This window comes from Pelodiscus sinensis, chromosome 8 (genome assembly GCF_052426305.1).
Source record: "Pelodiscus sinensis isolate ZL-2025 chromosome 8, ASM5242630v1, whole genome shotgun sequence".
NCBI lineage: Eukaryota > Metazoa > Chordata > Testudines > Trionychidae > Pelodiscus > Pelodiscus sinensis.
The window spans coordinates 64,482,772-64,510,680 of record NC_143059.1 but is presented as its reverse complement, the minus strand read 5'-3'; the positions used below and the strand labels follow the sequence as shown (position 1 = coordinate 64,510,680).

Genomic DNA, 27,909 nt, shown 5'->3' with positions numbered 1-27,909 from the left:
TCCATTGAGGTCTGGTGGATTTTTAAAGGGCACGAAATGATGGGTGCAAATGTAGGAGTTTGTACTAAAAGATTATTGCCTTTTTTCTTTGCACAGATAATTTTCAGAGGATAAACCACCTGCTACGGACGTTTGTCGCAATATATTTTTTTCTGAGGAAAATTAAGGAAAATGGCAGCTCATCACCCCCCATCCACTAGGGCTCTTTCCCTTTTCCCTGGCTCCTATGTCTTCGACAATATTTTGGTGCAGGTGTACAGTATGTTTCTCTAGATCAGCGATACAACAGATAGTTTCCAACACTTTTCCTTCTCAAGTCAATGGCAGTTTTGCCATTGGCTTCCATAGAAGCATGCCTGGGCCTTGACTGTGCAGTCTCAAAACTAAAATATGAATGCTTCAACCAGTTTTAAACATCAACTTAAGCTGGCCTAATGAATCTTCAAGAGTTGCATAACTGTCCATTGCCATCCTGTTTGATTTAATTCAATTCTTGTATGCATGCACATGTGCCTTGGTTTTTCCCTCCTTATAAACTTAGGATAATATTGACCCAGCATTCTGCAGTCCTTGGATGAAAGGTGCAATGTGAAAAGAGTTTTTTTTATTATTAGATAGTAAATAAAATGACAGGCTTAAATTAAAACTGTTTCTCAAGCGTTCACTTAGGAGGTATCCATACAAAAAGGCAGGCATGGGCAAAGAGTGGTAATAGCCTTAACTTGGGCCAGTATCTGACTGGCACAGTTTACTTCCCCAGAAAATTATGAAGGAAGCAGGGACTGAGGGCATGTCTTCTCTACCCACTGGATCAATAGGCAACGATCGATCTAGCGGGGGTTGATTAATCCTGCTGGTATAGTGCAATAAATTGACCACTGAGCTCTCTCCCATCAACTCCAGTACTCCACCAAAATGGTAAGAGTAAGCAGAGTCCAGAGAGAACGGGAGGTGTCTACTTACGTAAGAGATGGAAGTATTTCTACACATGATCTTGACAGTGCTTGATCCTGCTATGAGGGCAGGGGACTGGACTTGATAACCTCTCAAGGTCCCTTCCAGTTCTAGTATTCTTTGTCATTTTCAGCAACGTTATTCATGTAATGATTACATGATTACATGAAACCAGCCTGATTTCTGATTGAGACAGGCCCTGGATTGTTCACTATGCCTTTACTCAGTGCTTGTGTTTAGTCCACAATCTAGCCATGAGTGAAGGTCAGTGGAAACAGTGGCTTCATTGTTAAAGGAGATCATAAGAAAAGATTCATGGGACTAAGCTCTTTAGAGATGCCGTTTAAAAAACATACTTGAAAGAAAACTTGTTCGTCATTCCAGGATCTTTTTTTCCAGTAGAGTCAGCTTACTCTGAGCAGTTACTTATTTTTAAAAGCTTTCTTGATTATGAAACAACGAGTAGTCCTGTGGCACCTTAGAGACTAACAAAAATATCTATAGTACAGGTTGGATCTCCTTCATCTGGCCCCCTCGGTCCCAAATGAAGGGATTTGCTGAACCAGTTAGAGGTCCCTCCCAACATGGCCCGTGCTGCCCCTGGTTAGAGTTCCAGCCCTGCCCTGCTGCTGCCTGCCTGGCTGTGGCTCCCCAGGCTGGAGCTCGTGGCGGCTGCTGCTGCTGCCGGCCCCCATGTTCCAAGCCAGGGCCAGAGCTGCAGGGCTGTTGCTGTCGGCCCCCTTGTTCCTTAGCCAGGGCCAGCACTCCGGGGCTGCCGCTGCCGGTCCCCACATTCTGTGGCCAGAGCTCTGGGGTTGCCGCTGCCGGTCCCCACATTCTGTGGCCAGAGCTCCAGGCCTGCTGCTGCCAGCCCCCCCGCACTCTGCTGCCAGAGGGGTCAGGACTTCCTGTTGCACCGCCTGCCTCTCTGTAACCCTCCCCAACACCGGGCTCCCAGCTGAGTCGCTGGCCCCTCCTGCTGCTTCTGCCCCATAGCCCAGCCTCCCTATCCATGGGCTCTCTGGTCCAGGAAAATCCGTGGTCCTGATGGACAATGGATGTTGCCAGACAAGAGAGTCCTGGTTAAGGGAGGTACAACTTGTATCATGAGCTTTCATGGGCAAAACCTACTTCATCAGATGAGTTGCATTTGAAATAACAGGAACCCAGAATTTATAACAGAAAAATATTACAAAGGGATTCCTCTTTTGTTCAGTTTGGAATCATACATTTTCTGTAGTGGTATTTGAATTTCTTCATCGTGACTTCATCTAGTGATTGAGAATCATCTTGCAGAACCTACAAGTACACTGTGTTGTATGTGCAGAAACCCCTAAGAATCTGACTATATCTTGTACAAGCGCCTGCTTTGCCCAGGGTTTATTAAATCAATGTCATGTTTCTAGAAATGAAATTTTTAACAATGAGAGTATGTTTGTCAGGTTGGTTGTTGCATGTGGCATTGGTTTGCGCACCTCATGGGATTTCTCTTCTCAGATCAGGAGTTTAGTGCATGTCCTGCTACCCTGTCAGAGAGGAACAGGAGAAAGTTGGCCAGAAATTTGCATTCATTCTTTCTCGTGCAGTATCAGAAGCTGTTGGGAGTTTGCAGTGTTTATGCTCCAGAGAGGAAACTGTTGAACCACTTAAAGTTTTGTAATTCTGATAGCTAAAATGCTTAAGACTGCCCTGGAGTATTTGCTTCAAATACCATGATTTCTGCTGTGAAGGTTTGTACATCATATGTAATCAGGATCAGGATGTATTATGAAGTAGTGTTAGGGGTCTGGTTATGTTATGCATTTGCAAATTCCTATGATAGTGAAATTTGAGAGACCCCCAAGGAAAGCTCTGGGGCTCCTTAATTCTGTAGTACATTCTGACTTTCTGAGGCTTTTGAAGACTCAGTGCATTTAGCGTGTGGATTTTCCCCTGACATTTTTATTTTAGTTTGCATTCTTAATCACTTTTTCTTTTATTTTTAGTAAAGTTGAGCACATGGTGTTTTCAAAACTCTTTTGCTCCCAACTGCTATTTCTTCTAGGTTTTTGTTCTAAAATCTTTTGCCTGTTGCAAGAAGTGTGGCCATCTTTTAAGAGGCAGCTAAGTAATGAATTAGATGGTAGGAGTTGAAGCAATTAGATTTTTATTCAGGCACCCTGCCTCAGTGGTTGAATCAAATCCAGATTCTGATTCTGGAACCTTATAGCGCCTTACTCTACAATAGCCCTATTGACTTAATTTGGACTACTTGTAAAGTAAGGTAGTTTTTAATGTACTTTGTGGAAAGATACTAGAATGTTGCTGTATATGGAACTTTTATCTAGCAGCAACATTCAGCGCAGCTAATTGTATCTATGGAAACAGCTATACACTATAAAACTCCTTTCTTTAGACAAGTATAATGTCTAATTTAACTTTATCCATGTGTTTCTGACCCATCACAAAGTCCTCATTACTCTAAGAAACCACAGCAGCTTTTGTTAGCATGCTAATAAGAAACATACCGTGGAATTTTGCAGTATAGTGGCTATAATCCAGGATTTGAGAAAAAAAAAAAACACTTAACAAAAAAAAGTCACATCTGTGTTTGATGTTAACACAAATAATATTATTATTCCCATTCTACAAAAGAGCAAACTGAGGCACAGAGCAGCTAACTGATTTCTTCCATGTCAAACGTAGTTCAGGAATTGTGATGCAGAGAATCTTGATCCAATGTAGTCTTGATCCAAAGTAAATCAAAGATTTAGTACTAAATAGTATTAGCGTAAAGCTATTTTGATGCTTTCCAGAAAAAGATTTAGAGGTAATTTCTTTATGCATGATTGAAGGATACTGTTGCTCTAATATTCCAAATCTGTGGTAACAAAAGTATACACTTGCTTTCTAATGAAAGAAAGCAGTGGATACAAGTTCTTACAACTTTTTAAGTTAAAGTTCTCCTTAAAGATGCTGTGTTAATTATTTTTTCGTTATTTTACTTTATTGCAATCAAAACTAATTTAGCAACAGTCAGTTATGGTGGTTTTATAAGGCTAAATTAATCAACAGCATGCTAATTAAAACAAATATCTTGTTCCAGGGTCATATAAATGTGGATTTATTTTTTTTTACTAAACTGTCAAAGTGGTTTTGTCGGATAAAGTAAGAAATCTATTGTTGAACCAGTGACCCTCCTGCACACTACTCCAGAATACATTAGCATTAAGTATTTCACCTTGCAGACAATAAATTACAAAAAAGCCTCTTTAAAGTGGGGACAGTAGGGGGAAAAAGATGGAGCTAGGTGAGACTGAGAGTTAATGCATTAGTAGCTCTAGAGCCCTTACTGTGCCAAAGGTTATGAAGAGAGATGTGCGTTCTCAGCCTAGTTGCTTCATTGCACAACTAAGCATTGTAGTCTTGTTTTTGAAACCTTTGCTTGGAAAAAGTTGTGGACTAGATCACGAATGATTTTGTAGCTCCAGGCAAAGGGACTCGATGGAATTGTGTGAGGAAGCTTTTACTGTAACTGGCTAATGTTCTGCCCTTAACTTTCACAAGGTTTAAAATAATTCAGATTCACAACTCAGCTTTTTCTTAAATCATAAAAAGAAGTCTGACATGTGAACCTTGATGCAGTGTTATAAAAATCTCCTTGGGAAATACGCAGCCTTTTTGACTCTTTCCATTTCCCTATCATACTTTTACATTTCCACTTGATCATCTTAAACTTTTAGTGGTGCCTTGGTAATGATTTGCCAGTACTTGTAATGAGTTCCATGGCTTTGGTAAATAGGCAATGAAATTGATTTCCCCCATTTGTGTTAAAAATTGAGCTAATGGAGCAGTATGTGTGATCTAAATCTGACACACAATGCAGCCCTGAACAGATTTTTATAAGGTTGCTGCTCAGATTGATAGCTGATGCATTGTAATATACAAAACCCAGAGTATGCTTGAGTTGTTTATCTTAAATTTGGCTGTAAACTATGAAAGTCCATTTCAACCACATAATTGCCTTTTAGCGTCCTTTACCGTCAGCTGCAAACTGTCAAACAAACGTTAGCAACCTCAGCAATGGGTACATTTTATGAGCATGTGGTAGACTTCTTCACTCCAGTAAAGTTTGTTTAGGAATCCAAAGTTGATAACATTCTAATGCACGAAGAAAGCATGGAAGTTTTTCTTTTCTTCTTGTCCAGCAGTGTCAGTCTGATAATGATACTGAAGTAAAATATGAAGGGTTGTCATTAGTTTTACATTCTCCTGGACATTACCATCTTGCCATATGCTAATTAGATTTATAAAGTAACTATTCACATAAACTAAGTTAACATTAAAAAAGAGATGGCTGGGGGGGAGGTATTTACATGCAAAATGAAAGAAAAATGTATAATGGTTAATAGGAAAAAAATTATCTTTCTCCTGTGGAATTTAATTATTGAATTGTATTTTCTCCTATGGAATTTAATAAGGATTCCTATGCCGATGGGGTTCTAAAGAAATTGCTCTAAAAACCTTTAGAATTGAATAGAGATTGATGTTTAATCTGTAAGTTTTGAAGCATGTTCAGGGATTTAATAACAGGTATATAATTTTCTGTTAAACTCTATAGAACCGTGGTCACCAACCAGTAGCTCGTGAGCTACTGGTAGATCTCAGGGGCTCTAAGAGTAGCTCTTGAGCCCTCTCTGAACTGTGCACCTGTGCAGTACATTTACATTAGATTTCCTCATTTGAGGAGCAGCTACTCACTGAGCAACAACACAGGTGAGTAGCTGCAAGGAATGGTGGGAGCTGGGAGGTGGGGAGAGCTGAAACACCCCAGCCAGTTGACTGTGGCTTTCACAGCTGGAGTTAGGCGCAGCTGCCCGGCCAGCTGGCCATAGCGCTCAGCCAGGGTGCACCATGCTCCATGTGGGCTGGCGCAGAGGAGAAGCTGCCTGGCCTGCTGGCTGTGGCATTCAACCCAGAGGAGGCTGAACCGCACTCCAGCTGATTGTACGGCTTCCCTCTGCGCCTGCCCACGTGGAGCTTGGTGGCACCCTGGCTGAGCACCATGGCCAGCTGGCCAGGCAGCCGCTTTTCTTCGCTCCAGCCCGGCTGCCCTGCGGTCAGTCCGGAGGGAGCGCGGGTCGGAGGCTTCCCTCCATGGCTGGTGTAGGGAACTCCCTGCCCCCAACCTTGTTCCCTCTCCCTTGCCCGCCCCGACCCCGCTGCAGAAACCTGCCCCCCCTGCAGAAACTTGTCCCCCGGCACCCTGCCCCCCCCCTGCAGAAACCAGTTCCTTCTGGCACCCTGTCTCCTACTACAGAATCCTGTCCCCCTGCTCCCCTCTGCAGAAACCTGTCTCCCCCAGCACCCTGTCCCCTGCTGCAGAAACCTGTCCTGGCACCCTGCCCCCTCTCCCCTACCCCCACTGGCACCCTGTTCCCTGCTCCAGAACCCACTAGCACTCCTCCCCAGTACTGTGTCCCCTGCTCCCAAATGACTTTTCTATGGGTCAGTGACACCTGACTCAAGGCAGGTTCCCTGCCATTCTCATAAATAAAGACAATGCAGAAACTTTTTGTGTTTAACATAGTATTCTATTTAAAAATGAAGCCTGGCCAACAAACCTCCAATTGGGGCCAAGCCCCCATCTGGCCACAACCACTCCTGCACTCCCCCTTCCCCAGACCCTAGATCTGAGCCTATCAAACACTGGAACCTCATGCCCTTAGCCCCTCACACATCCCAACCCAAATTCCTGCACCCTCACATCCTCAAGCCTGTGGCTTGCTTAGTATCCCAACACTGCCCAGCCTGGAGTCCCCTCCCCGAGCCAGTGTCTCCTTCTCCACCTCCTCCTGCATCCAGATTTCCTCCCAGAGCTTGCACCTCTCACCCCTTCCCACACCCAAATCCCTCATTCCCACCTCAGAGCCTATCCATCCTGTCTCAACACAGCAAGGGTCCAGCTAGACTGCAGGAGTTTTTCAGGATTCTGGAGATATCCCAGAAAAACTCTTCTGCATCCAGGGTTGTGTTTGTTCTTCCGCTTTTTTAGTGGAAAAGCAAACAGGCTCTTTTGGTCACCCCTATATTCCTCTTTCCACAAGGAATAAGGTGGCTTCCAAAAGAAGGGTTTTTTTTCTGATATTTGGTCCAGTGTAGACAGGTCAAATGTTGGAAAAAAATTCCTACAGAAGAATAAAAAAAAAAATCAGCAGTATAAGGATTGGGGATAGCAAGTGATGGAGAGGAGGAGAATAGAGACGGTGGGGCTTTAAGGAAGGGACAGGGCTTCAAGGAAGGGGCAGAGCGGTAGATCTTGGCTTGGTCTGTCATTTAAAAAGTGATCTTGGGTGTAAAAAGGTTGGAGACCACTGCTATAGAATGATCCAAAATAATCTATTTAAGTTCAAAGGATGTCTCCATGAGGGTAATTAATAATACCTGAAATATTGTATATTTTCATCCATGGATCTTAAAGCATTTTATAAAGGAAAATAAGTATCATTACCTCTATTTTACTGATGTGGAAACGATTATTTAAGAGATTTAGGCCAGGTCTACATTAGACCTGGAAGGTCGACTTAAGGTATGTAACTCCAGCTTACATGGAATACTAGAGTCGACTTACCGTAAGCTGAGCTTGGTGGCGTCCTCATAGCGGGCGGCCGATGGGAACAAATACTCACGTCAGCTTCCCTTACTCTTTGCGACTGTGAGGAGTACCAGCGCTGGCCGGAGATGCTGTCAGCGTTTGATTTACAAAGGCCCCCTACATCAAGTGCCAGAACGTTGATCTCCGACGTGGTGAGCGAAGATGTACCCTCAGTGACTAGTCCAACAGAAGTCAGCAGTGTTTAAGTCTCGGCTTGACAAAGCCCTGGCCAGGTTGATTTAGTTGGGATCCGTCCTGCCTAGAGCAGGGGGCTGGACTTGATGACCTTCTGAGGTCTCTTCCAGTTCTATGGTTCTATGATTCTATGGCCTGAGCCAGGAATTAGAATCCAGATCTCTTTATTCTCAGTCCTGTGCTCTCTACCAACTGTATCATGCTTCCAGTAAGAGAATATAAATCTGTTTGCATATCAGAGAGGACTGGAATCTGCCATGCATTAACTTGCACAATCCAGAGTTTATATGGGAGTCTGTTTGCCTACATGGAGTACCAGGTCTGTGTAAACAAGTTCTGTTGATTACGTACACGCTGCAATATTAGGGTTAGTATTTAAATTGTTTCTGGCTAATACCTGTTTGTTTTCTTTCTATCTCAGAGTGTTTTATTAATAGTTTAAACATGTAACAATCATCTCTAATGCTATACCTGCAAGAGGATTCTGGTTTTGTTGTAGTAATTAATACTGGCTTAGAAGAGAAATTCCATGGAATAATGGGTTGTGCTAATTCAAGTATTATTAATTGCCTGTGTAACAAGCGGCATTCAAAAGTAAAGCTGAACAAATTAAGAAAATATCAGTACTAGATGGTGCCAAAGCTTATAAAAATATTGTAACAGACCTGCAATTTGATAGTTGCTGCCAAACCACAGAGACCTTTACAGCTGTAGATAGAAGGGGGCTAGATCTGCATTTCCACTTATTGCTTATGCATGTGTCTGAGATGGCACTTTGCCGGTGGGAGCTGGTGCGTGTGGGGAACCAGCCCATTCCTACAACTCCCCTTGCATGGCTCTATTAAAGAGCTGAAGAAACCAGCCCAGATGATCCTAGGAAAACTGTCTAGGAGAGTCAGGGATTATGCCGGTATAAAACCTCTTGCTTTGTGACCTGATTGCCTCCTTCCCCCAGCCTGGGTGTGACCCACTCTATTTCCAACATATACTGTTCCAAAGCAGTGCAGGTTTTGTAATAGGATAAATATATAATTATGGTGATTTTAAAATCAGTGGTCCTGATTTTTGCACTATGATGAATATTATTTACATGAGCACAGAGGAATAACAGTCCAGCTCAATAGAAAATGGTGTGAGCATAAAAGCAGTTCGGTTATTAGGTGTCATGCTGCAGCGTCATAAGTAGCTGAAGAATCCAATTCTTAAACCACAGTCCTTGTCACAGATAAAGCGTGTGTAAAGCACAGGGCCAATATGCTTTACACACAATAAGACTAAGCCAATATGCTATTAGTGCTTGTGGCCTTCTGCACTTTCCTTTCTGGTGTCTTTGCTTTCCTCTCTCTCAACCACCTCTGTTTATCCCCTTGACTCCCTCTTTCAGTACAGACCTTTGTGTAGCCTTTTGCTTTCTGAATATGTCCAGCTGAGGGTGTCGATGTGGAATGTTGTCAAGTCCCTCTTGCAAATGTACTTAAATCTAAGCCTAGGTTGGCCTGGAGGCCTTGGAGCATCCACAAGATCGCCAAACAGGAGATCGTTCAGTGTGTGTTGATCATCGCTGCAGTAGGATAACGAAGCCAATGGAGATGTCTGTGTTTATGAATAGTGATTGGAGTTGACCATTTGGCTTTCATGTGTAATATGATGTCAGGAGCTTTGGTTTCCCTCTGAATCTTTAGAATAAAGCACGCACAGTGGGAGTTTAGCCTTCTCTCATACCTGCTGTAGATGGTCCAGGTCTTGCTTGTATACAGCAGCATGCTCAAAATGCACATCTGCTAGACCCATATCTTAGGGTCCAGCGTCAGTTTCCTTTTATAGCACATGTGCTTGGTCAGAAAGCTGATTATGGTGACTGCCTTCCTGATGTGAGAATTAACTTTTGTCTAGATGACGAGCTTATCTGATACAGATGATATTAGCTAGAAGAACTTATGTGTAACTGCAAGCCTGGTGTTAGCTATTAAAACTTCTGGTGCAGTCAATACATCTTGTCATAAATAATCATAGTCCAGATTCATCACAAGCTATTGCAAAGGAATCAGAAAGTTGCTAGACATCTTTTTTTCTCTGTGGCTAAAGAGAAATACATCATAGATGAAAAGAAGTTCTCATCGCAGAAGATCTTGAACTTGGTTTCTTTTGTACTTAGAAGTGCAGTGTTGAAGGTTTGTATGGTGATATGTACCTTCAGTGTTAGAGCATGATGAAGCAGCAGAGAGAAGAATATACCAAAGAATGCTGATGGCAAAACCCATCCCAGTTTGGCACCCTCTGTGGATTTCAAAATGGTCTGACCAATCACCATAATACTGGTGTCACCTTCATGCCATCATGGAACCATCAAATCAGACTGAAGATTGGGAGCAACCAATTTTATCTAACGATTGAAGAAGAGAAGAGTGCCCTGGAAATTAGGGAAGTTAATTCAACAAAAGACCGGAGTAAGAAAATGGAGAACTGGGACTTCTATTTAAATTACCCTATCATTTCTTTTTCTCCTTGCAGGTGAATATTCTTAATATTTTTAACTATAAAAATGTTAAAATTTAAGTTAAGGCTTTAACCATCGTGTTGCATGTTGAGATTGCAAAATTATTACAGAACATTTTCTCTAACACCAAAGCTCAGTCAGGTAGTCTGAGGATATAGGTTTCAACCATAACCCAGAATTTCCTTCCTTTCTTAGGTTTTAGACCTTTATCATAATATTTATCTTTTTTGTGGCTTTTGCACTATAGTTGATCATGATAATATTACTGTACAAATTACATTCTGCTTCCAAAGAATTTTTCCTGTTATCTCATTTGCTTTTTTCTGGTATAGCTGATGAAGTGTGTCAGCTCAGTAGTACCTATTATTATTTTTTCACTTAATGGGCAGTTTTAATGTTCTAGGAGAATCCATTTTCATAACATGATGATATTTTTAAGCTGCTGCATACCATCTAAATACTTATTACTTGTTCTTCAGTCTTTGAACAGGTCTACTTCTAGCACCATTGAAAATACCGTTCTGCAACCTATAGCAAAAGGAAGGACTTGATTTCTTGGGTGGCTTCTGTTTTAAACCTTCATTTTTCTTGTGTTTAGTTATATATAGGTAGCTTTTCTAGGGGCACTTCAAAACCTGAAAAGCTTCCAATAAGTCCAAAATTACACAGGATCACATTCTGTGAAATATGCCAGCTAGGAAAATGTTTTGTATATGTGTTTCCATGCCCTAAGTGTAGGTAACCTAAGTAATTCTCTGTTTTCAGCAGTTTTCACATGGCCAAGGCATTTTCTTCAGACTAAAATTTGACATTTGGTGTGTCTGAAATGTGCATTCTTCTTCCCCCACAAAATATGAATAAAAATATATTTGTCCATTTTAAATTTGTCTTTTAAGGGAATGTGAGTTTGTAGATGGTTCTAGCTTATTCATCACATCAGGAGCCCTGCACAAAGCCTTTTGCCCCACTTGTGTAGTCCCACTTTGCTGAGTCGTGAAATTCACCATGTCTAGATGCAAACAGCCCAAAGCCTATGCATCACTCAAGTCATCTTCACCCGGGGACGAATTTTGCACCAAATCTGTATAACTGTGCACACCATGATATTTTTATAAGCCTTCAGCAAGACTTGATTATAATCTAGTAACCTGGTTCACATTTCAAAAACAAAACAAAAAAAACTAAGAATGTTGAGACTGTAAGGTAAGAAACCGAGTCACGAGTCCACACAATTTAGGCTTAATCAATTTTTGCCTTTATTTATAAATTTTCATACAGAATTATTGTCACTTACAAAGTCTGGCCATATCTTTATGCCAGGCTATTAACAGATAAAATGGAATAGGTCGGAGCCCAAGTTATCATGTTCTGGGGCAGCAGGAAGTTCTCCTGATTTGTTGGTAGTCTTTGCCTCTAATCCCCAATCTGGTCCTTCAATCCTGTTCCTTTAGTTTCTGGATTCAATATTTTCTCCAATCTGAAACATCCTTCACTTGGATTCTTATTTGTTTTCACATTACAGGCAATCCCCGAGTTACGCGGATCCGACTTACGTCGGATGCGCAGTTACGAACGGGGCCGTCTCCCTGGTCTCCAGCAGACCAGGGAGAGGAAGCAAAGCGGCGGAGCACGCGGTCAGCGGACAGCCCAGACGCGTCTGGGCTGTCCGCTGCCCGCGTGTTCCGCCGTTTTGCTCCCCGTTCCCCTGGTCTGCAGACCAGGGAGACTGGGAGCAAAGCAGAGCAAAGCCACAGAGCATGCGGGCAGCGGCTTTGCGCCCAGTCCCCCTAGTCTGGAGATGGGGAGCAAAGCAGAGCAAAGCCGCAGAGCCCGAGGGCAGCAGGACAGCCACAGCGCGTCTGGGCTGTCCCGCTGCCCCCGTGCTCCGCGGCTTTGCTCCGGACGCCTGTGGTACAGCAGCTGGGGCGCTGCCAGTTGGTCCCGTAGTGCCGCTCTGGGCACTACTGGACCAACCCGGCAGCACCCAAGCTGCTCTGCACCAGGCGTCCTGATTCAGCCACTGCTGGTCAGTTTCAGCAGCGGCTGAATCAGGACGCCTGGGGCAGAGCAGCTTGGGTGCTGCTGAGTTGGTCCAGTAGCGCCGAGGAGCGGCGGCGCTACTGGACCAACCCAGCAGCACCCCAGCTGCTCTGCCCCAGGCGTCCCCAAGTCAGCCGCTGCTGAAACTGACCAGTGGCTGACTACAGGAAGCCCCTGCCCCGGGCTTCCTGGAATCAGCCGCTGATCAGTTTCAGCAGCAGCTGACTTGGGGATGCCTGGGGTTCTTAAGTTGAATCTGTATGTAAGTCAGAACTGGAGTCCAGATTCAGCTGCTGTTGAAACTGATCAGTTTCAGCAGCGGCTGAATCTGAGCGCCAGTTCCGACTTACATACAGATTCAACTTAAGAACAAACCTACAGTCCCTATCTTGTACGTAACCTGGGGACTGCCTGTATGTGATCGTTAATGTTTCTCCAATCAGCATTAAGTATTTGTTTTATGTGCCCCATAATAGGATGCAAGATTCAGTATACAGTTTTTCTGTTTATTCAGTTTTCATGTCATATCTTCATGTCATCTTGCCCCAATTTTTCCAGGTAGAATAGACTTTTAACGCTACAAGTTTTTGTCTCTCTTGTGATGAATAATTTTTCCTTTTTCTTAAAGTCTTCCAATATATCACATTCCATGAAACATCACCTTTCCCCTCAAAATAGTAGCATTATTCAAGCATATTTATGAAAGGGGGAAAAAAAACCTGGCAAAACAACCTTCATGCCAGACAAAGTTAAGTGAAGGTCTTAGCCTAAGGCTTACCTCATAGGAACTCATTCACTACCCTATAATTATAAACCATTAAAGTAATAAAACCCTTATTTTTACCATTAGCAGTTCATCTTTATAATTCAATATCATAATTCAATATATTTGTATTAGCATACCCTTTAATTTTTATCTGAACAAGGAAATTAGCGGGGAACCATGTTCTCTATAATGTCAACAATTTTTCTTCTTCAAACGTGGCTTTTTAAAGGGACTTTTTACTCCGAGTCCAACATCAGAGACTCATAGACTTTAAGGCCAGAAGGGATCATCAGGATTATATTTGTAAATTAATAAAAGGATCTTGTCAACACTTTTGTCTATTGCGTTTTAGGGGTGGGGGGTATTTTAATTTCATTCATGATATTTAATTGTAGTTAATTGTTCCCCAACAAGGGTTTGTACGTACTTTCACAATGAGGAATTGTTGGTTGACTAGGACTCTGTAGTTTAAAAACAAAATATTTATTTAATTTAGAATAGCAGCCCTTAGGCTTGCGTAGTAATTTACCTTCAACAAAAATGTCTTTCACATTTTCACGCCATGGATTTTCTGCATATCTCATTGTCGTATTCATGCTAGACAGCATATTATGCTTTCGGGAGCAACTTTTTGTTGATTCAACAGACTGAAAAAGTTGTTACTACAGTGCCAAATGTCACATGTCTCCAGGAGCAATTCCAGGGTTTTCTGGGGGGGCGTTTATTACCTATTTTATGTATTCATGTAGGGAGGGAGAGAGAATTATATCAGAGAAGGGGTTCTTGCTTGAATTTTCTGGTCCTTGACCACATAAGTCATTCTGAAAACTGTTTTCACTTGATTTCTGTGTTGAAAATGTAGCCTAATTTACAGTATGTATGAATTCTATCAAACCATACTGAAATAGTAACATAGTCTCTGCATAGAAGGTACATGATGAGTTTTATTACAAAAGATACAGTCCTTCTGGAGCAGATTTGGCAACCTGCAAGGGCTTTAAGCAGCCCATTGGAATTCTATATGTGGTCCACGAGACATTTTGTTTACCATTGCCTATGGACAAGGTTGCCAGTTTCTACTGGTTTCTATCCATATAGCGTTTTCCCTACTGGTATTATGAAAGTGACACACACTTAGGCTGTGTTTAGACTGGCAAGTTTTTCCGGAAAATCATCTGCTTTTCCGGAAAAACTTGCCAGCTGTCTACACTGGCCGCTTGAATTTCTGGAAAAGCACTGACGATCTCATGTAAAATCATCAGTGCTTTTCCGGAAAAATTATGCTGCTCCCGTTTGGGCAAAAGTCTTTTTCCGAAAGACTTTTGTGCAAAAGGGCCAGTGTAGACAGCACAGTACTGTTTTCTGCAAAAAAGCCCCGATCATGAAAAAGGCGATCAGGGCTTTTTTGCGGAAAACCGCGTCTAGATTGGCCACGGACGCTTTTCCGCAAAAAGTGCTTTTGTGGAAAAGCATCCTGCCAATCTAGACGCACTTTTCCGAAAATGCTTTTAACAGAAAACTTTTCTGTTAAAAGCATTTTCGGAAATTCATGCCAGTATAGACGTAGCCCATGAGCAAGGGCATGTGAAATGAGATGTGTGCTGATTGCACACAACATTATGAGAGCTGTGCACTGTCTCTCAATCCAATCAGAGTGCTGCTACAGTTCATGCAGCCCACCCCACAAATTTAGGTATCCAAGCACAGGTAGCAGATCTACCCTATCCCAGAAGACCATCTTTGTTACAAGAATCTTGTGGCCCACTTAATTGACATCCCCACCCCTTCATCTTTGTGACCCACTCGCTAGCCTAGGTTGCCCATCGCTGTTCTGGAGTTCATTTTAGTTGTTGTTGATCGGCTTATAATTTATTTGTTATGACGGGGCGGATGCGCCCTGCATTGAAGGGGGAGGAAGGGGGCTAAGACTCTGTGGGCAGAGGAAGTCCTGCCCTTCTTCCCAGACTGGGCATGCTCCAACTGCTGGAGCTGTATAAAAGCCAGGAGAGCAGCTCAGTATGGGCGGACCGCCAGCAGGGAAGGAGCTCAGTCCAGAGCCCCTGAGCATTCCCCAGGAGCCGCAGCCGCCACAGCAACAGCCCTGACACCCAGGACGGTAGGAAGCAGCCCGGGGCAGAGGTTTGTCCCTCCAGGAGCTCAGCATATTTCAGCGGGACACCCCGGTGAGGGCCCTGGGTTGGGACCCGGAGGAGGGGGAGGGCCCGGGTCCTCCCTACCTCTCTGCCCCTCAACACTCGCTTCCCCGACAGCCAGGGGAGACTCACCAGAGGCATAGGCCAGGGAGCCTTTCAGAGGGAGACCACAGAGCTTTTTGGACTAGGCCGGTAGGGCCATATATATCCTAAAAGAGGGAGCAGTGCTTTTTGGACTAGGCCTACCTGGCTATATTCCCTCTGAGAGAGGGGACAATACTTTTGGCTAGGCATTTGGACCATATTTACCCAAAAGCGAGCGAATAGGACTTTGGGACCAGGCAAAGTGGCCCCAATGTGGCCGTATTTACTGAAAAGGGAGGGAATTGTATTTTAGGGACCATTCGCTCCTTTAGAAAAGGGGCATCGATCCTGCCTTTGGGGACCCCCTCAAACTATCACAGGAGCAGGCTCCCCCTTTATCAACAGTGTGCTAGAAAACCACTGCCTGTACTGAATTTCTTTCTTTTACATAAGCAATTGAGCTCCAGAAAGCTTGTCCGTTTTCAATTTCTTGTTAGCTATCACCTATGACAAATTCTTCTGTGTTTTTATCCTTAATCTATTGGACCAAAACAATTACTCACTCCTGGTTAATTTTGCCATATTGGAATATGCCATCGTTTTTCAGGCAGTGAAACGTCTCTTTCTTCCATTTGCCACAAACAAAACCTTTATGGGGATCTTAAAAATCATCTAACAGAGTAACTGTGTAACTACTGAAAATCTCAGCAGTTACACAGTTACCTGTGTTGCAGAGTGCACAGCGAAGCCTCCCTGGGAGTGAGGCTGTCAGCAAAACCTCCTCCCCAGAAGTGGAGCCTCCAGCAAAGCCTCCTCCCTAGGAATAGAGTGGGCAACCATCGCCCACCTGGCCCCCCAGGAGGTGGCATCACTGTGTGAAACCAACACCGTTAACTGATAAGCATCTGCGTATTGCTTAAATGGTTACTTGTTTACACTCAAACATCTCTAATGGTCACATATATTGTATTTGTATTTCTCAGGTGAAGCTTCAGTAAATTCTGCTATGTTGGCTAATGAATTCAAGTAGTGTTTCAACTTGCGAGAAGCTGTGGCTCCGAGAATTTGAGTTAGAGTATGTCTGCACTTGGACCCTCTTTTGATAGAGGGATGCAAATGAAGACATTTGAAATTGCAAATGAAGCCGGGATTTAAATAGCCCACGCTTCATTTGCATATTCGCATTATGGCGCTATTTTGAAATAACAGATGCTGTTAAGACGCAGTTATTTCGAGAGAAAACCCTTCTCTCGAAATAACCCTTATTCCTCATACGATGAGGTTCACCAGTTATTTCGAGAGGAGGGTTTTCTCTCAAAATAAGAGTGTCTTAACAGCGTCTGTTATTTCAAAATAGCGCCATAACACGAATATGCAAATGAAGCGCATATTTATATCCTGGCTTCATCTGAAAATTTGAATGTCTTCATTTGCATCTCTCTCTCAAAAGAGGGTGCAAGTGTAGACATACCCTTAGTGACGAATTAGGTCACTTTTGAAATATTTTAGTCCAACCCCTACAATATTAGGAGTAAGTTTTTAACAGAGGGACAATTACTCTAGTTTGAGATTATCTAGCAGTTGGAAGAGCCTGATCAAAACTAAAATCTGTCACAGTCACAAGCAAGCTTTGTAATTTTGATGCTGGGGAAGAGGTAAAATAAAATGTGCTGGGTCATGGCCGCCTACGAAAAGAGCCCAGGTAGGCCACATGTTGATTCCTGAAGGAATGGCTTCCTTGGGCTCTGGAGATGTTCTGTTGCTATCATGACTCCGTTTCCTCTTCACATTTTTGGCTAAGTGCCGTATCATTTCCACTGTTAACAAGCGAGTGAAGGTAGCGGGAGGGAGGGAAGTGGTCCAGTATTTAGAGTGTGGCATATTATACCCGTCTCACATGTTGCTGCATCTCCTCTTTCTCTGTTCTACCACATTTGGCTGTAGATCTGAGAGTAAGATCACATTTGTACCTAATTGGTTATAGAATGAAAGGCAAGTTCACACATGTATAGAACGATGAAGGCTACAGAAATATATTACTGGTCTGTGTTTAGCATCAGCTTTTGAAAGTGCCAACTCACATTTCAGATAGAAAGGACATAGACTACTATTCATGTACGCCTTGCAGCAGATGACTAATATTTACAAGTGCTTTTACAGTTACACGTATTTTTACAGTTACTTATGGACAAACGTAACATTTTAGCCTAAGGCTACTGGTGGCAAAGAACTATGAAATTAAAACAATGTAGTACTTCTGTTTAACTGATTTTGAGTTACAAGGATCTCTATTAGTCATTTGAAATTTGCCAATTATAAAAGCAATAATATGAAATCATTATGCTTATTCATTGTTTTGGTCTTAAGCAGTTTTGTGCGGGTTCTCTTAATAATTAAGGGCTTTACTGAGCACAGAAGATTCCAGACAATCTCCCTGAAATTAGATTAACAGATAAAGAAACTCCTCTGTAGCAACTGTCTGATCCCACCTAGTAAAAATCCCTGTATGTTTTGTTCCATATATATGCTGGTGCTAATTCTATTGTGGATGAAAAGTTATTGATTCTTTCTCCCCCCCCCCCCCCTTTTTTTCTTTGAAACTTGACTCCAGGCACTCAGCTGGTCCATCGAGAAATATGGTCAGGTTTTGTATTTAATAGTATGGTAACACTTTGAGTCTCCAGCTGAGATTGGGGACTCTTTCTGCTAGCTAGGCATTGTACAAACATACGGTAAGAGGCAGTCTCTACCCAGAAAAGTTTATAATCTGTGTAGACAAGTCTGAGAAAGTAGTAGCATTTATCCATATTTTACACAGCGGAGGCACAGAGAGATTAAATGACTTGCCCTGGGTAATACTGGAAGTCTGTAACAGAGCTGGGAATTGAACATAGGTCATCTGAGTCCAGTGTCTTGCAAGACCATTCTCCTCAGAGTTTTTAAGTTCAGAATGGACTATCAGGGTCATCTAGACCAGTGTTTCTCAACCAGTGGTACGAGTACCCTTAAGGATACTGGAGAGAAGTCTGAGAGGTGCGTCAACACAACTGAAATTTGGAGAAAACTGAATTTTTGTTTTGTTTTACAGTGCTTTATATTTGTACGTTTTACACCCAAAAATGTCATTGTCCGCCTAGCTACAATTAAGTTGTTTAAACAAATGTATTGCAATGGTAGAAAAAAAACCTGCATATGTCTGAAAACTGTAGGTACTGAAGATACTTATAATTTTTTTAAAGGGGTACTTTATTAAAAAAAAAGTTGAGAAACACTGAACTAGACTGAACTCCTGCACACTGCAGGCCATGGAAACTTGTCCACCCGTAACTACTAGCTCAGCTATTGACATTGTCAAATCACAATTTAAAGACTTGAAGTTACAGAGAATCCACCAGTCACACTAGTTTAATCCTGCAAGTGACCCACACCCCATAGTGCAGAAGAAGACTGAAAAACCCTGGGGTTTCTGCCAGTCTTACCTGGTTGAAAAATTCCTTCCTGTCCCCTGAGCAATTATACCAGTGGTGGGCACGGCCCATCGGAGTTCTATGTGTGGCCTGGGAGATACTTTGTTTACAGCTCCCCATGCACAGGGCTGTCAGATTCCCCTGGTTTCCATCCATATAGGGTTTTTTCTTCCCGATAATACTAACGGGACATACACGTTAAAGCAAGAGCATGTGAAGTGAGGTGTGTGTTAGTTGCACACAGCATTGACCATAAGAGCCTTTTGCTCCTTCTGCATCCAATCAAAGTGTTGCTACGGTTCAGTCAGCACATCCCAAAATTCTAGGTACATGAACACAGTGTGCAAAACTGCCCTGTCCCGAGAGACCATCTTGGTTACTACTATCTTGTGGCCCACAGAAAGACATGGCCACTCATGAGGCCCACTCACTAGGCTTGGTTGCCCGTCACTGACTTAGACTTGGAGCATGTGGGCAAGACTCACCAGCCAGACAAGAATTCTCTCAAAATGTCCCTCGGAGTAGTTTCTGTTAACTGGCCACTCCAGCAGGTAAGTAAACATGCCAGAGCGGCCAATTAACAGGTTCCTCAAAGTGGTTTTGTGGACCACTTTGAAAAACACTGCTCTATAGTAGCTCACAGCCCTCCCCAACTAGTGTCTCATCACTAGTTGTTGGAGGTATTTGCTACTAGCAGTCACGGATCAGCTACATGCCATTGTAGGCACTCTCATCGTACCATCCCAATTATAAACTTATCAAGCTCAATCCTGAAGCCAGTTGTGGGGAAAAAACTCATTACTCCCTGTGGAAAGCTGTTCCAGATCTTCATTCTTCTGATGATTAGAAACCTTCATCGAATTTCAAGCCTAAACTTATCAATGGCCATTTATATCCATTTGTTCTTGTGTCCACATTGGCACTTAAATACCAATATTTATATTTCTAATGTACAGAGAGCTACTGCATCTTCTCTCAACCTTCTTTTGGTTAGGCTAACCAAGCCAAGCTCTTTGAGTCTCCTCTGAAAAGGTAGCCTCCTTGCCTTCTCTGCCCCTATTTCAGTTATTATTCATCTTTCTTTAACACAAGAGACTAGAATTACACACAGTATTCTAGATGAGATCTCACCAGTTCCTTGTATAATTCTACTAATACTTCCCTATCTCTAGTAGAGAAATCTGACTGGATGAATCCTAAGACTCCATTAGCCTTTTTTCATGGCCACATTACATTGGCAGCTCATAGTCATCCTATAATCAACCAATACCCCTAGGTCTTTCTCCTCTTCTGTTGCTTCCAATGGATAAGTCTCAAGCTTACAGCAACATTTCTTGATGTCAGTCCCTCAGTGTGCGTTTAAATTTTATCCCGTATCTGTTACTCCAGTTCTTGGTTTTTCCTGCTGTTAGTAAATACTACAAGAATCATCATTTGAGTCTGATGGACAATAATGGATGGGGATATCTCCAAGATTCCCAAGCTAGTTTCTCTTTTCCTGGAGTGAAGGATCTGTGACAGGGGGACAGTGAATTTTATCTTCCTGAGTTGTGAACTTCTTCACTGTAAAATGAACCAGGGTTAGTATAGCCATATTTTGAAACATATCCATATAATCATCTTTTCTCTAGGCTTTACGTGCATTAACCCTATTGGCCTATTTGCATTAGCCATGCTGCACTACTTTGAGTGCATCAGTGCATTCTGGGAAAATCTGGATAGCTCTCCCATATTGCCTTAGCAGTTATAGTGCATTGTGGGATGCAATAAGTTTTATTAACCTAACTAACAGCCTCAGTTGGCTCTGTCCATGTGAGAATGTTAGTCTGTTATCTGTGTTATAGCTTGCTTCTAAATAGGATCAAAACATAATGCATTCCCTGGTAAAGAAACATATTATGTTTGAGCATGGACTATTTGTGAATTCAGTCTTGCTGCAAATCAAATGAGTCTTAACAAAATAAAATTAATTCCCTTCCTATGATGGGACTGTGAAGCCATACAGAGGCTCCACTCTGAAATTTGCAGAGGAAATAAAAACTCTCATTAAAATTAAACACAGCAAAGTCACTATAATTCATAATTAGTACAACTCCTGCTTTCTGAACTTTCTTTGAAAGCATTACACTGCATTGTAAATTCCTTCTAAAACTAATACACAGCATGGACCATGGTAATGTATCTTAGGGAAATGCATTTAGCACAAAGATTTTATACCTCATTCGTGTTAGTAGGCTTTATCTCTTGCTCTCATTTAATCGTTCAAGGATGTCCAAAGTGGTGAATTTAGATTCCATACTTGCTACTTCATCATTTCTATGCCAAGATGTAGTTTGTCTTGCCTCTCAGTTCCCTGAGATTGGTGATTTGAAGGGTTAATACCTTTAATGATTTTTGCATGGAAAGTAATGAGAATGCTGTTTTTAAAATATCTTATACAAGTCAGAGATCATTTTTCCCTCATTGGACAATGTGTGCTGATTCTTCTGCGCATGGAAAAACACAGGAGAGACATTTTATATGTGTGTTCCAGTTCAAAAGTTATACAAGCAAATACTCTTGACCAAAGTGTTGAATATAAAGTTGGATATGCATAAAGCTAAATCATCGGAAATAAGGCTACGAATAAAAGGCAGTCATTTATTTACTCCGTGCTTATTGTTAGTGCTAATAATGCATTTCAGCATATTGAAATGGCTAGATAATTCCTTTGTGACTTTTATGCTGGATATTGTTATTTAAATGAACCCGTAGACCACACTGTAATGAAGGAATGCATGTTTTGCCTAACTCTGTTATCAACCAGCATTCCAGCAAAATGAGAATTTTTGGCTCCATTCATTCATAAGGGAAACTGGAGGTCACTGATTTCAATATGGACCTTTTTTAAGCTTCGCAATAGTGAATAATTATGAGCCATTGCTTCTGAAATTACCTGTATTCACTGTAAGGAAGAAGAAACTTTTATCTTTTGTAATGAAGTACACTTGTTCATTCAAACTTTGTAAGACTTTCTTAAAATGGCAGTTTTATTGTGCTGATTTAGTGTTAGGTGGAGTAATAAAAGAAACCCATTTTTAAATATACAGATACTCTTGTTCATTCAATTTAACTTTTCTTGAATTTTGGATCCATCCTGTAGAATAATACAGAGGCACAAATTTTGTGTTCAGTGATTGTATAAATAAACTTATCAGTACAAATTGCTGTTTACTAAGACAAATGTTACTTCAGTTGCAGTTTCAAATGTGTATTGTACTTTCATTTGAAGAAGAAGGTTTGAAACTGTTTTGGTCATGCTAATTTTTCTATATTAAGTTTTTAAAAAGATTTTCTGTCGTCTTATAGTTCAAAACAACATAGAAGAGGAGAGGACTTGTAAATATGGCTAGCAGCAATGGGCTTTGGGCTCCTCTCTTTGTTCCTAACAAAAAACAAACAGGTTGGCAATATTCATCAGTGTAAAGAAACAGCAAAGTCATTATCTAGGGAGTAATTTTTCTATAAAATGATATACAAAAATTTGTTAATTATTGTCAGAAAAAAGCATGAAGTTTTACTTCTGAAAATGTATGTTCTAGTTAATGAGAAACATTACCCTGCAGCTTTGGTGGGATTTCTTGCATTTGTCTTTTGTTTTTTAAATAGAATCCACTTTTTCTTAGTAGGAATTTTAGTTAAGGGCTAACTTTATATTTGTCCCTGATCTGAGACAAATGCTAAGAGGAAGCAGAGAGGTTTACTTTTGAAGGGCAAATATTGGTTTTGTGGCAAAGTTCTATTACAATTACTTAATTTCTATTGTACTAAATGACAGGTCTAGATTTCAGATGGATGTTTTAATTGAGCAGTTGGTTTTTTATTTTGACTGAGACAGATGCCCACTACCTTTCAGGAAGCTTGCTTGCACCTTTGTATGTTTCAGGTAGCCATAAAGCACACGAGTCTGTCTTGTACAGCATCATGCACATTGCCCATGCTTAAAATAGGATAATAAATAACAGCTTGTCCATAAAATACTGTATTTTAAAATGAACTCATTTTATTAAAAATATTATTTCTGGTTAACTAAATGATATACTTGTTTGTCCGTGAGGCCAATCAGAGTTCAGTACATTGCTCTATCTCCTACGGATCAGGAAGGACTGGAAGGAGATCAGGAAAGGGAGGGGAATGGTACAATCAAGAAAGAGCTTATTTTAGTGTTTGTTTTTAAATACCTATGTGGTATTCAGACACTATAAGTAGGAAAGTGGATACAAGAGCAATGTACAATTGTCTCTCTAGTAGAGATGTTAAATATCGGTTAGTTGAATAGTTGATTAATCTCATGAATTCTTATTGGTTACTTGACTATTCTGTAGTCCTCAGGGACAGGGTTGGCACCCAGTGTGCTCCGTCCCCAGTCCAGGGAGTCCCTTGCCACCCTGCGCTGCTGCCTCTGTATCAGAGGCAGCAACACAGGGTGCCAAGTGGGAGCTGGTTCCGCAAGGAGAGCCAGTTTAAAAAACAGCTCAGACCGGCTGCCCATCGCCCCACTCTGCTGCCTCTGATACAGAGGCAGTAGCGTGGGGTGGCAGCAGCCCCTGTCCAGGGTATGTCTAAGCTCCTGAACCTGGCACAAGCTGGAATTGAGCCAGGCTGTTGGCCAGCCTGCTAAAAAATTTACTGGTGGGGGGTTGCATGTAGTCTATAGCATTAACCAATACGCTTTTGTGTATCAGTTAATCGACCACACTATTAAATCCCTTCTGTCTAATATTTATCTGACCACATGTGTGTCACTCATCTGTAAATATAGGTCATCTATATCCTATAAATATAGCCATGAGTAGCTGGCACAGATTTCACTGTGTGCAATTATGCAATAAGTTTCTGCTATTCTATCCATAGACTCATATCTCCAAGCCGGTGTAATGATAGCACAAGCAAATAGACCATACAAGAAACAATCTTAATCACACAGTTAAAAACAATAAATGGGGGGAACCTATTAAGTCATCCTATTTATCCAGCTAGGTCTAGTTCTATTTTAAATGCCCCAGGATACGGAGCTTCCATATCCTTGCCTTGGAAGACTCTTCCATGATCAAACATTAATTTTTAATGTATGTAAAGTAAAGTTTTCTTAATTTCATCCCTTTTTTCCTAATTATACCTCTGTTTTATCACCTTGAACAATCCCTGTGTCTCTGTGGTATGTACAGTTTACAGTTATGTCATCCGTAGTTGTCTTTTAGTGAAGGTGCTTTTGTGTATGTGTATAAGTAATCTGACATTTTCTTACATATTTGTAAGTTTGTTCCTTTTGTCTTTATCCCCACTAATTTGTCTGCAACTAGTGCTCTGAAATGAGCTACAGTATTCATGGCGTGGTCTTGGTAAGATCACATGGAGAGCATCACGCTATCATTATCTGAGGCCCAGACTATGCAGCCCAAGTGTGTCTGACTTTGGTCTTCTGTTTGCGCTCCTTTACTCCTAGGCCAGTATGGGCTAGCATTGGGAATGCAGTGGAGATTGTGAACTCAGGACCTGGGAAGAGGGCTTTCTCTTGCATTAAGTACCAATTTGTTTGGCCAGTTGAGGGAGGTTGATGAGCTACAAAGAAAGTCATAGCCTGTAGCAGGAAGAATGCTTGTCCAGGTGCCAGATATGAAGGAAAACTGGAAATTTGTGGGTCTCTCAGGGCACATTTAAACTACATTCCTCTTTCGAAAGAGGAATGTAAATGAGGCCGATCAAAAATTCAAATGCAGCATGGATTTACAAATCTCGTGCTTCATTTGCATAATCGCATGAGAGCACTTTTTTGAAAAAGGGTTTTTCGAAAAAGAAACTGCCGTCAAGATGGGGTCCTTCAGGGGAAAAAAACCCTTTTTCGAAAGAACCTGTACACCTCATTTTTTCAGGAGTAAGGGTTCCTTCGAAAAAGGGTTTTTTCCTGAAAGAACCCCATCTAGACTGCGGTTTCTTTTTCAAAAAACCTTTTTTTGAAAAAGCTCTCTTGCGATTATGCAAATGAGGCATGAGATTTGTAAATCCATGCTTCATCTGAATTTTTCATCGACTTCATTCTTGTAATAAAATAAATGAGAGAAGTGTATTCATTCAGACCATTAAAAAAACAACAGCAACAAAAAACAACTACCACTGGATAGTGACCTGGCCTCAACAAGTTTAGCCTAAAGTCTTTTGAAAGAGGAATGTAGTTTAGACATAGCCTAAGTGAGAGTTTCAGTATACTTTCTCCTCCACACAAAAGAGCATATGCACCTCTTAGCTTTATACAGCTGAGTTGGTGTAGTTCTAGGTTCATAACTCATGAAGCGTATTGAGCATTTCTAAGACAAAAATGTTTGTTTTCTGGTTTTGGCATTATAAATGCCCACTAAAAATGGCCTTCAGTTTAGGAGACAATGGAACATGGTGTCAAAAAAATTCTTCTACCGCTTCCAGATTTTTTTAATTTGCATGTATTATAGCAGAAACATGAGCTGTCTTTACAGCTAAAGTGATATAAGCATTTCCACTCAAGCCAGCTGTTTTCAGTCAATGGCAACTTTCTAAAACTTACAGACTTTAGGCTAAACTTGTTGAGGCCAGGTCGCTATCCAGTGGTAGTTGTTTTTTGTTGCTGTTTTTTTAATGGTCTGAATGAAAACGCTTCTCTCATTTATTTTATTACAAGAAAACTGGAGTAAAATTACACTTTGCTAATTGTAAAAATATTCCTGCACCTGTTCTTTTGTATTATTATCTTGTGTTGAAAGTAACTTAGTTGTTACGTTATCATGAAAATGAACCTGCTGCTTTGTTACGTTAGAACTGATTATTTACAGTTTGACCACGGCGTGTTGGAAATATCTTGCTGTATTAAAAATGTGTTGCTTTATGCCACAAAATTGTACAGTTTTCCTCATTCTGTTCTGAAAAAAAGAGAAGATGGATTCTAAAGTGTTTTTCCAACGGTATGTGTTATGGGATTCTTTTTTAAGAAAACATCTGCCTAGAAAAATCTCTTAACATATTTGGGGGGTTAATTTAGTAACTCTTTTTTTTTTTCTTTCAGTTTACTGTTGTTGAGTCAAACACAGCAATAAAATAATTTGAACTTACCTTTTAGTGCAATAACAACAGGTTGCAGTGTTTTGTGGAATACCTGAGGTTTAACTTAACCTCAGAACCTCATGGAGCCTCTTCCAACTGCTCTTCACAGAATTAAGGCGAAGGTCTCCTCCTTAATTCTGTAGTTCCTTCCTTCCACATACAAGAAAAGATGTGTTTGTTCTAGCTCATAACAGAGAATAAGAGAGGGTTGGAGTTGCCATTGGAGTTGCCATTGCTGAATTAAAAAGTGCACAGTAAAGAATCTCTAATGTGGCTTTTATTATAGTATATATTTAAGATTTTTATCATCTATTTTCAAAGGTGAAAGAAGATTCTTATCTTATATATACACAGAGTGCTCTGATCACTCCTTTAATGAAACAGCTAGCCCAGCTGTGAATGTTTTGATCTGTTTATTATGCAAATTATAATGTCAGCCACCAGCTATAATTTTGTACGTTAGTGGAATATTCCCATAAAATGGCACAAATGATTGTAAAGACTGAATAAATTCATTGTTGTAGTGACCAATGTGGGAGGGAAGGCCACCTTTCTCTTAGCATTTTTTCTTTTAGAAATACTTTGTGGTTCACCAGTGCAGACACTGCATATCTTTGTATCCCCACACAGTCACCATGTTAATAGTTGTTTGCTAGTTGTGGTCAGTTGATTTAAAATAGCTGGCAAGCTGATTTTATAGGTCCCAATAGATTATTCTCATATCAAATGGTAGTATTGTTGCTTTAGACCAAACCCCCATTCATGACAGAATTGATTATAGCTCTTTGATTTATAATAGCATGTGAAAGGATGAGCCTGAGATGATGTAAAGGGAGACTCAAATTCTTAAACTTTCCCAAGCCACACATTTTACACTGGTTGTTTAATAACTATGTTTTGCCAAAATGATGTTTTGCTTCAGTAAGGAGTTATTGTTGGGGTTTTTTTAATCTAACACTTGTTTGGTGGCAAATATGAAAATAGTCTAGGAAATATTGATTGCCATATTGAATCAAACATGTTGCTGGTATATATTTCCATACAGGAGTTAAGTTGTGTGTTTATTATTATTATTATTTATTATTATTTATTATTATTTGCTATATAAAAAAAATTCAGGGAGTTAGCCTAAAGCAGGAGTGCCCCTAGGCCAGATGCATTTTGCAAGGGTTTGCCCCTGGCCGGCTGCTGGACGCTTTGTTTGCCTGCTCATTTGTAGGTATGGCCTCTCATAGCACCCATTAGCTGTGGTTTGCTGCTCCCAACCAATGAGAGCTGTGGGAAGCATCGTGGACCAGGGTAACACTCCCCACAGCTGCCATTGGCTGGGAAAAGTGAGCTGCAGCCGATGGGAGCTGCGAGCAGCTGTACCTGTGCACACGCAGATAAATAAATTATGTGGCAGTCCACCCGGTGAACTGTACCTAGACTGTAGGCTGCTTATTGTCCACCCTGGACTATCCTATGTTTTATTCAGTGTATTATTTATGATGTCACAAAAGGCCTACTCCGATCATTGACTCGTTGGGCCTTAGGAACACTCTGGAAATAACAATGCTCTCCAACCACACAAGGAGAGAGTACCTCATTTACCCTTCACATCCAGGTTTTGGCTGATATACCAAACAACATCCTACTTTGGTCAGAGTAGTAGCCACCCATTTCTGGCTGGAATGGCAAGGCACCACAATGTAGGGTCTCTAGAGAACTGAAAAGGGCAAAATGGGATCATTAGGCATTAAGCCAGACATCATGGTTTAGGACTCCTGACTTTCCCTGCCTCTGGCTCAGAATGTGACCTTAGGCAAGTCCCTTAGACTCCCCATGATTCGATTTACCATCTTTAAAATGGTTACGATACAAGCTACAGTTGTGAAGATTATTGTGCTTAACGTGTATGTCAGTTCTTCGAAGAAATCAATTGCTTCCTCACAGGGCCCTAGTTCAGTGTTGGCACCGACGTGAAGTGGTCTTCACAGATGTACTTTAGGTCTTCTGTGGCACTGGAA

General features: G+C 41.3%; 1 protein-coding gene across 6 annotated transcripts in view; it reads left to right on the top strand.

The window, feature by feature from the left end:
• The window catches only part of VTI1A (vesicle transport through interaction with t-SNAREs 1A), a 368,659-nt gene that overhangs the window by 262,603 nt on the left and 78,147 nt on the right, over positions 1-27,909 (top strand). Inside the window, exon 9 of one of the 6 annotated variants that reach the window (XM_089780212.1) lies at positions 97-462. The exons of the other annotated variants lie outside the window; for them this stretch is intronic. Within the exon in view, the coding sequence (XP_089636338.1) occupies positions 97-100 (4 nt within the window). The 3' untranslated portion in view covers positions 101-462. Of the gene's footprint in view, positions 1-96; positions 463-27,909 lie in introns of those variants that run through there. 6 annotated transcript variants of the gene reach the window in all.